We start from the raw sequence: 9383 nt of genomic DNA, 5'->3' as shown, positions 1-9383 counted from the left end.
AAATTAGAACTTCAGAGAGAATGCTACAAATACTAAAATGGTAGGGTTTTTCTCTTTTGTGGACATATTTGTGTTTAAATTAGAGAGAATACTTTACCACAAATATCACAATGGCATGGTTTCTTTTTTGTGTAAATAATTATTATATTGAGAGAATGCATCATCACAGATATTACCTGTGTGAGTACATTTGCAATTATATAAATATTGGCTTGTAGAGAACTGTAGAAAATAACAAATTACTGTAGAGATTACAACAAAATGTAATTTATATAGGTGTATATATATATTTCTTTATTTTTCACTTTTTCCATCTGTAGTGTGGAGACCTTGTCTGGTCTAAACAAAGGGATAGTTAGTTATTCAAAATAATGGAAATCATATAAAAACAATAGTTTATCATCATCATTAATTAACGTTCGTTGAGATGACAAGGGACTGAGACTTCTAGTGATTTGCTATGCTTGAGAAGACACATCAATGTAAGTAAAATTGTGTCAGGTCAATGTAAGTAAATAAGGCAGTGAGCTGGCAGAAACGTTAGCAAGCTGGGCGAAATGCTTAACAGTGTTTCATGTCTTTACGTTCCGAGTTCAAATTCCGCCGAGGTTGACTTTGCCTTTTATCCTATCGGGGTTGATAAATTAAGTACCAGTTGCATACTGGTGTTGATCTAATCAACTGGCCCCCTCTGCCAAAATGTCGGGCCTTGTGCCTAGAGTAGAAAAGAATGTAAGTAAAACCATGGCCATCCATCCATACAGGTATGTCCTTTATGGTCATGCTCCCAACTCCAACTCTCTTTCAGCCAAGAGATCCTTGTCTTGCAAGTGCCACATAAAAAGCACACAGTACACTCTGTAAAGTGGTTGGCATTAGGAAGGGCATACAGCCACAGAAACCATGCCAAAATAGACATGAAGCTTGGGCAGCTTTTTACACTGTTTACACGTTTTAAAACCCATTGTATCGTCCTGCTTTGTCACTTCATGTTGTCTTGTGTAAGCTCTTGTGGCTAATAAAGAATAAATTATTATTATTACCTTCGCCTTAGTGAAGGCATTGTTTTCAGTCGTGTTTGTTTGTTTGTCCATGGACAAAATATCTCAAGAACCGCAGGATGGATTCAGATGAAACTTTCCAGGATGTTTGGCCTCATGACTGGCATGAACTGATTAGATTTTGAGATCAATCTCGTACCGGACAAAGATTCTGGATTATTTTTTGTTATATTTACTTTACATGATTACAAGCATTAACTTTCAAATTTTTCTCAATTATCTCCCTTTAGGCTGTAACTATTTTGAATGGTGAATTTCTGAACTTGGACTTGTATTAGTTTATTTGTCAGAGTTCTTTTGTCACATCTTCTGTAACCTTTTCACTGACTTTCTGTCCCACATGTCTCCTTTTGCCTTGTCTATTCCATTTTGAAAGATAAAATGAAATGGACAGGATAAGAGGCGACAGAATGGAAGAGACAGGACAAAAGGAGACACAAGGGACAGAAAGCTGCTAAAGAGGTCACAGAATGTGTGATAAAAGAATTCTGCCTAAAGCTAAAGAGAAAATCAAATATATAGTGCATGTGTTGAATTAGCAAAAGACGACCGTCCCCAAATATGACAATAAATAATGCATGCTTGGAAAAGTCCGTTTAGGTTAGTTCGTGTGATTCTTACTTTTACAGCTGTAAGGAATATTCAATACATAACATGAATAGTTTAAATCAGTGTGTAAGACACTATCACCTAAAATGTTTGTTTAAAAGACAGCTTTGGTGGTATAGTTTTTCACAGGAATGTAGGTACAGGTTGACATTACCAGACTTAATACTGCTACTGATTCTGCTGCTCTTTAATTAAATAAATTGCAAGCTGAGTCCATGGCTCCAATTACATCATTAGTATGTTATGAATATAGTTTTCAATTGTACCATAAGTACCTCATTAATTTTTACCACACATATATCTCAGTGCTATGGGTATTTTTTTTTTTTCCTTCTGTACAATTAACTTTACAGGACTAAATAACTCTTTTGTCAAACATGAATACATCTATGGTTTACTAAATTGATATTTTGAGAGAATGATTTACCACAGATATCACACTGATACGGTTTCTCACCTGTGTGAATACGTTTGTGTGTCGATAAATTACTATTCTGAGAGAATGATTTCTTGCAAATGTCACACTGGTATGGTTTCTCACCTGTGTGACTTCTTTTGTGGTTCAACAAAGCGTTATTGTTAAGGAAAGCTTTATCACAAATGTCACAGTGGTATGGCTTATTGCCTGTATGGTTAAGTTTATGCATTGATAATGAACTAGAAGCAGTGAATGTTTTTCCACAGATATCACAGGAGTACGGCTTTTCACCTATGTGAATTCGTATGTGTCTAGTTAAAGAAGAATTAACAAAGAATGTTTTACCACATATTTCACAATGATATTGCTTCTCTCCTCCATGAGTTTTCCTGTGGATTAATAAATTACCATTCTGAGAAAATGCTTTACCACATATATCACAGTGGAATGGTTTTTCTCCTGTGTGAATACGGCGATGAACCAACAGATTGCTGTTTTGAGAGAATGATTTACCACAAATATCACAACAATGTGGTTTCTCACCAGTGTGAATTCTTCTATGGTTCAACAAGTTACTATGTTGAGAAAATGCTTTCCCACAAATGCTGCAGTCGTATGGTTTCCCTCCTGTGTGAATTCGTATATGGTTCAACAAAGCAGTATTTTTCAGGAATTTTTTACCACAAATATCACAACGGTACGGTTTTTCTTCTGTGTGAATACATTTGTGGTTAGATGAACCATTTTTTTCAGAGAGTACCTTCCCACAAATATCACAGCAATATGGTTTCATTTCTGTGTGAATATGTTTGTGGTTCGATAAATTTTCATCTGTGGAGAACTTTTTGCCACAAATATCAGTCATAGAGTTCAGAGTCTGTGTGCAAAGACTGATGTTGAATTAAACATTTTTGCATTTTAAAAGACTCCCCACAGATGTCACACATGTATGGTGTCTACTTTGTTTGATGTGAAACACCATTATTATTATTATTATTATTATTATGAACTTGACTCTCACTCAGTTTCTCCTCCATAACAAATTTTCTTCACAAAATTAAAAAAAAATGCTCCTGGAATTTGCATCAGGTAAATATTTCTTTAAATATTTTCAATGAAAAAGATATACTTTCTTCAAAGTCTTTAAGACAAAAGGAAAATCTCAGTAAATTTTGATGTTACACCATCACAGGGACCATTTAAAAGTTACATGTGTGCATTCATTATCAAATATTACTTGCAATTCAAAGGAAATATTTCAGTGGTAGAACTTAAGTTGTATAAACAAGATTCTCAGAGTCCTTGGTAATGCCAGTCTTCAATCTTTAGTCTGTGGGTTCAATATCATCAGACACCCTGAAATATATAGCAATTGTAAGATATTAGGGATATTCTGACAGTGAACCAAAATAATTAAAAATAATAAAGAGGTTAAATTAGATAAAATGGAGTTGGATTACTTATTCTATCAAACGTAAATTAAATTTTAATGCTTCATTATTTGAAAAAAAAAGTACCTTTAATTCAGCAAGACTTAAAGGTGTTGAAACTAGTGCAAAAATTTAAATCTCTGAAGACTTAAACCTTCAGAGGATATACAGGGCGTCCCACAAGTCACTGATGGGTTTCAGTTTTTAAAAACTTCCTTAACTTTACAAATAAATGCATGAAATTTTGATACAATATAAAGGACATAATGGAAATTAATATGCACAAGTCAAATTTTGCAACACCATTACATTACATATGAAAAATGACATTGCTTAAATGGAAGCCATTTTCAGCTTCGCATGCCATGCAATATCTAGAGCCCCACGGTCACTCTGGATGCTAGACCTTATTATCACTAAGGATGTGTGTTCCCCCCACGATCACTGTGGATGCTAGGCCTTATTGTCACTAAGGACGTGTATTCACATATATCTTTAACCCTCTTGGGACACCCAGGCAGATTGATCGACCCAAGTGATACAATCTGAAAGGACTTTGAGGCCGATCCATCAACCCTATGAAACAACGATTGTGAATGGTTGATTTTGAAGTGCCACCAAAAGAAGGCGCTCCCATTGCATATATTTCCTGCCTTCATGAACCATGTTTCCCCTAACACAAGTGCTGGCTGTCATATATTGTTAAATATATAGTTTTACATAATAAAATAGTTTTAGGTACTTTATCCTTTGTTTTCTACATGCACCCATCAATTTCAATCATAACATGAAAAAAAAATTGGGTCTTTTTGGCTGCACATACCAAAACGCTGTATCTCAAAAGGGTTAACAATTAGGGTTACATCTCAAAAATTGGCCCTTCTCTACAGAGCCAGGAAATATTTCATGTCTCATCAATTACTGAGCCTCGACAAAATATAGGTAAAGTGCATAATGGAGTACTGTCGCCACCCACTTCACCAAATATCCTAGACTGCATGTAGAAACAGTGATTCCCAACATAGGGCTTGGAAAAATTGTGATGGGAAGTGGGATCCAAATTTTTTTTGTGGGACATTTGGCTGTTGTTTCTAGCACATCGCATGACCACCTTTGTTTCTTTGTCACTCACATGTACTGATGATTTTCAATATTTTTTTTACCTAATAAACACATTTTATGGTTTGATTAAATAACACATGCATAGTCCATTGCTAGGATATAAGCATACAAAAAAAATTGTAATTTAAATTAAGAATCCCCCACCTGTACGCCCCGAACCAAATGAGGCCATGCGTGTGAGAAAAAACATATTTACTCTCTTTTTTTTTTTTTTTTAAATCACTGTGAAAAACCCTAGCACTGACAGGCAAAAGTAAAGAATACGCACACCCAGTGTCTAGGGTTAAGGTTGTAGCATACACTCGAGTGAAATTCTTCTCTCTATTATATATACATACATACAAACGTAGTAGATAACAACTAGCCTTTGGTCGCATTTTGGACCCTGTTGTTTCCACTACTCTGATTGGTTGGTATTGGCACAAATTGTCACTTGCTCTATCGCACACCAATATGCAACCCAACCAAGTGCAGCCTTCAAATAAGGTGACGTGTGACAGCCTGTTTCCTACCTCAGCTGAGCCTACGACTCCTTATAAAAAACCTAACTTTTCCTGGTCACCAGGTCTTTGGTTTCTGACCTTTTAAGGTCTGGCCACTGACCACACAAGACACCGCCAGTTCCAGCGACAGCACAACAGCAGCCACATGGAGACTCACCAACTTCGTCCAACAGCATTCGGCGACCTCCATCTCCAAACATCTCTCTACGTACACAACTCAACAAGCAATTCACCTTGGTTACAACACTGCACTGTTCGTGAATTACTTCGCCATGGATCAACAGCAAGTATAATAGATCAACTAAAAACCAGTAAATTTTATATGAAAGTTAAATTTTTGTTAACCAAGCCTGGCTCATAACCCACAATATATATATATATACCTTTTTAAAGAGACACCTTCAGAGAATAAAATCAACAACGGTAAACTCTCACGCTCAGTCATTTCAGATGTCACGTTGCTTGTGAATCAAGGTCGCTTACATCATGATTAATAAAGCAATATTAACGGGAAACATAAACATAGGCACATACATACATACATGCGAGGGCGTTGCCACGACTAATATCGTGTTGGACATTTTAAACTTTGTGAAGCCCCCCCCCCCTTTCTCCAGGTATGAATGCCGTTGATTTTAGGTGGTGACAATAATTTTGGTAATTTTTCAGATTAACACCGCACGATTTTCACTAGGGTGTTAGGGTCAGTGTTAGGATTAGGGTTAGGTTTAGGTAATCGTGCGGGTGTTAATCTGAAAAATTACCATAATTTTTTCTACTACAGGTACAAGGCCTGAAATTTTGTGGGATAGGGGTTAGTCAATTACATATCGACTTTAGTGCTCAGTGGATATTTGCTTTATGGACCTCGAAAGGATGAAAGCAAAGTTGTCTCGGAGGCAAAATAATAGTAATGATATTCTTTATTAACCACAAAAGGTTGACAAAAAAAATTGAGGATGGTACGAGGTGATAGTGTGGGGTTACATGAAAAATGAGTAAACGAGAAATAACAAAACAAAGAAAATTTTCCCCCAAAACAGAGACATATAAACAATAATAGACAGGCCGTCATGTAAACAAAGTGTATGTGTATACAAACATGGATGTATGCGTGTGCGATAAGTACAGAGCACAGAAAAGAGTCTATAACGAAGTTTAGAAGAATGTCCAGACACAAGTATGATAAAATACCAGTTCGTATTCAAGGTACACGGTGGTTGAGGTGCTGTAACAAGAAGTTGATGTGCCATTTACTATCATAATAAAACTGCCGGCATTTTTAACGAATGCGTTATGCTTGTGTATACATAAAACTGGGGATCTTTACTTTTTGGCCGGCACATTTAAAAAATAATTTTTCGTAACTGAACACTTTCAAAATTCGTATACTGGTTGAATGTGTCACATAAAATATCATTTACTCTTGGCGTTTTTGAGAAAATTGTGTATCACAAGAAAATCTCACCTTGTTTGAGGCAGATGCAGCTGGTTTCCTAACCCAAGATGAGTGTTGGCATCATCACTTTGAGCCAGAGAGAAAGAGACAATCCATGCAGTGGAAATACTCCTCATCTGCCGCAAAGAAGGCCAAGGCAATTTCATCTGCAGAGAAGGTGATAGTCTCAGATTTTTTGGATGCAAAAGGCATTGTTTATTGACTATATTCAAAAGGGCCATACCATCAATGGAGAGTACTATGCCAATTTGTTGAGGCTGTCACAAAAGGCTATCGATACCAGACTGTCAAGGAAACTGGCAAAAAAGGGGGCTTGTTTCATCAGAACAAAGTTCCAGCACACAAGTCTGTGGTTCTGATGGCTGTTGTTCATGACTGTGGCTTTGGAGTAGTGATTATCCTCACTAGTCTCCTGATTGGGTACCATCTGACGGTAATCTTCAAGTTTAGGGGCATAAAAAAAATAAATAAAAATATCCAAGGGAAGTAACTGAACGTCTTACCAGTATTCTCCGTACATCTCTGTTTATAAATAAATCACACACGTGATTTGATTGACGTTAGGGTTAGGGTGTGATTTATTTATAAACAGCTAGAAGAAAACGGATAATACTGGTAAGTCGTTCAGTTATTTCCCTTGAATATTTTTATTTATTTTTTTATCCCCTAAACTTGAAGATTACCCCATCTGACTATCACCTGTTCCCCAACATGAAAAAACACTTGACTGGGAACCAGTACCACAGTGATGATGACGTCATATCTGCTGTTGATGAGTTTTTTGACCAACGAGATCCAAGCACTGCAATACCAAAGGAAGAAATGTGTGGACTAATACCAAAGGAAGAAATGTGTGGACTGCAAGGAGGACTATGTTGAAAGATAAACTGTGGTGTATGCGAGTGATTAGTAGTAAACGGCTTACCTCATCTTCCTTCCACCGCACGAGTCTGTCCTGTGGTATCCTGTCCTCGTGCCTGGCCCGACCCGAAGAACGCTAGAAATAGCAGCTGCCTCTCCCTTACCTGGACGATTACCTCGCACGTCTTCGTATCGCAACAACCCCCCTCGAGAAGGGTACGAAATCCCAATCGAGGCTTCCTCTTCCAGTCAGCGGTCAGCTCCCTAGTCGCTGACGTCATACCACATAAACCTCATTTGGTCACATTCAATGAGGATATCTTGGTTAACCTATGAACTTTTCAGCCTCATACATGCAGTAAGTGTGTGTCTGTGTATACATACTCATATACATATACACCAGTTCAGCCACATACACATGCACTCATCAAAGTTCAGTCTTTGGGATGCTGGTGTCAAATCTAAACCAGGTCCTTGACCGTTGTGAATGAAGGTCTTCACCTCTCTAATTTTAAAGATCTTACTTGTCTTTATAATTAATTCTGAAAATAAGAGATAAAATAAGATATAGATACATAGATGATAGAATTAAGATTAGAAGAAAGTTCAATAGCCTTTTCATTTGAATCACATTCTTGAAGTCATTTACACACACACCCCTATAAGGTGGACACCTAACAAAGTAAACTGTCTCCCACCATCCCCAACATATACGCCTTCATACACATTGTACTCCCCACACACAGCATGCTAACGTAAAGCCCCCCCCCCCCCGCGACCTTAAAGAAAACAGACCAATGAACACAACTATATATTCCTACACCCCCATAAAAAATGATGCATATGACACCGCTACGTATATCACACACCCCATCCCCACAGGAGCACCACTCTTAATAATACACACTTTCCCCACAAGCACTTCAAGATAACTCTTACAGGCTTCACAGAATACCTAACGAAGGGACATAACTCTTAACCTAATCCCCCTGGCCCTTTTCAGTTTCATCTTTTTCACAGCAGTCGCAGATCGGTTGTGTTAATCCACTTCTCACAACAGAGTACAGTCGCCATATTCCCTTCCACATAAGTTAACTCTGATGAGCGTAAGGTTATATAATCGTATTGTTACCTAACACTCCATTGTATTCCTTGCGCGAAACCGATTGGTAAAATAAGCCGTGATGGATATGTAATACTCTACATTCTCGATAATATATACATACATACATACACGGGTTTCGTTCAGTTTCCATCGACCAAATCCATTCGCAAAGCTTTGGTCGGCACGAAGATTATAGCAGAAGACACCCAAGGTGTCACATAGTAGGACTGAACTCGGAACAATGTTGTTGGGAAGCAAACTTCTCAGCACAGTCGATTTCACATAATCAATCTTTGGGAGGCATCTAGGGAAATTGTCAGTCATGATTTTTCGACAATCTGTTACATTGTCTTAGACGATTCAGCAAGGTTTTGTCAAGCTCCAGTTCGTGCTACCCCACACGGATTACTTTCTGATTTACAGTCACCTTCAAGTAATCTCTATGTCTCTGTATCCATCTTAATAGTCTTCTGCCTACTGGTCCCTGGGATATAACACAAACACACTAAATTAAGTCAAAGCATCTCCCGAACATACAGGATGATTCCGCTAGAGCGTATCTCGAATGGTTCCGAGGTATACAGACCATTTCCTGCTGGATGTGTCCGCTGCTATCGGTATTTATTTTCATTCTTGCTCAAGGACACGACGCATGACCTGAACCAAGAATCACACCCATGTCTTTGTAGTTGTGAGTTCAACGACCGAGTTATTCAACAATTACAAAAGAGATACATGACAAGAGTTAAAGAAAAGAAGTATTGACAGGAAATGACATCATATGGTTTTGTGTTACGGACAAATTTTTTTTTTTA

The 9383-nt window shown here is 37.5% G+C and overlaps 1 protein-coding gene across 7 annotated transcripts; it reads right to left on the bottom strand.

The window, feature by feature from the left end:
• Positions 1–267: 267 nt before the first annotated feature.
• Positions 268–9359, bottom strand: LOC106868637 (uncharacterized). 7 transcript variants are annotated; one of them, XM_089356133.1, is made up of 4 exons: positions 8596–9344; positions 7528–8005; positions 6612–7404; positions 268–3444 (listed from the first exon to the last, which is right to left on the bottom strand). In XM_089356133.1, exon 4 carries the CDS (start codon positions 2951–2953, stop codon positions 2042–2044), a length of 912 nt encoding a protein of 303 aa, XP_089212259.1. In that variant the 5' UTR covers positions 2954–3444; positions 6612–7404; positions 7528–8005; positions 8596–9344; the 3' UTR covers positions 268–2041. The 7 variants fall into 7 exon arrangements, with proteins under 7 accessions (XP_089212259.1, XP_089212260.1, XP_089212261.1 ...); XM_089356134.1 differs by having other exon boundaries at positions 9155–9344; XM_089356135.1 differs by having other exon boundaries at positions 6612–6748; positions 9155–9341.
• Positions 9360–9383: the final 24 nt, after the last annotated feature.

The sequence above is a fragment of the Octopus bimaculoides genome, chromosome 8, assembly GCF_046866305.1.
Source record: "Octopus bimaculoides isolate indiv1 chromosome 8, ASM4686630v1, whole genome shotgun sequence".
Taxonomy (NCBI): Eukaryota; Metazoa; Mollusca; class Cephalopoda; order Octopoda; family Octopodidae; genus Octopus; species Octopus bimaculoides.
The sequence above is the reverse complement of the archived record's forward strand: the minus strand, read 5'-3'. Positions and strand labels throughout refer to the sequence as shown.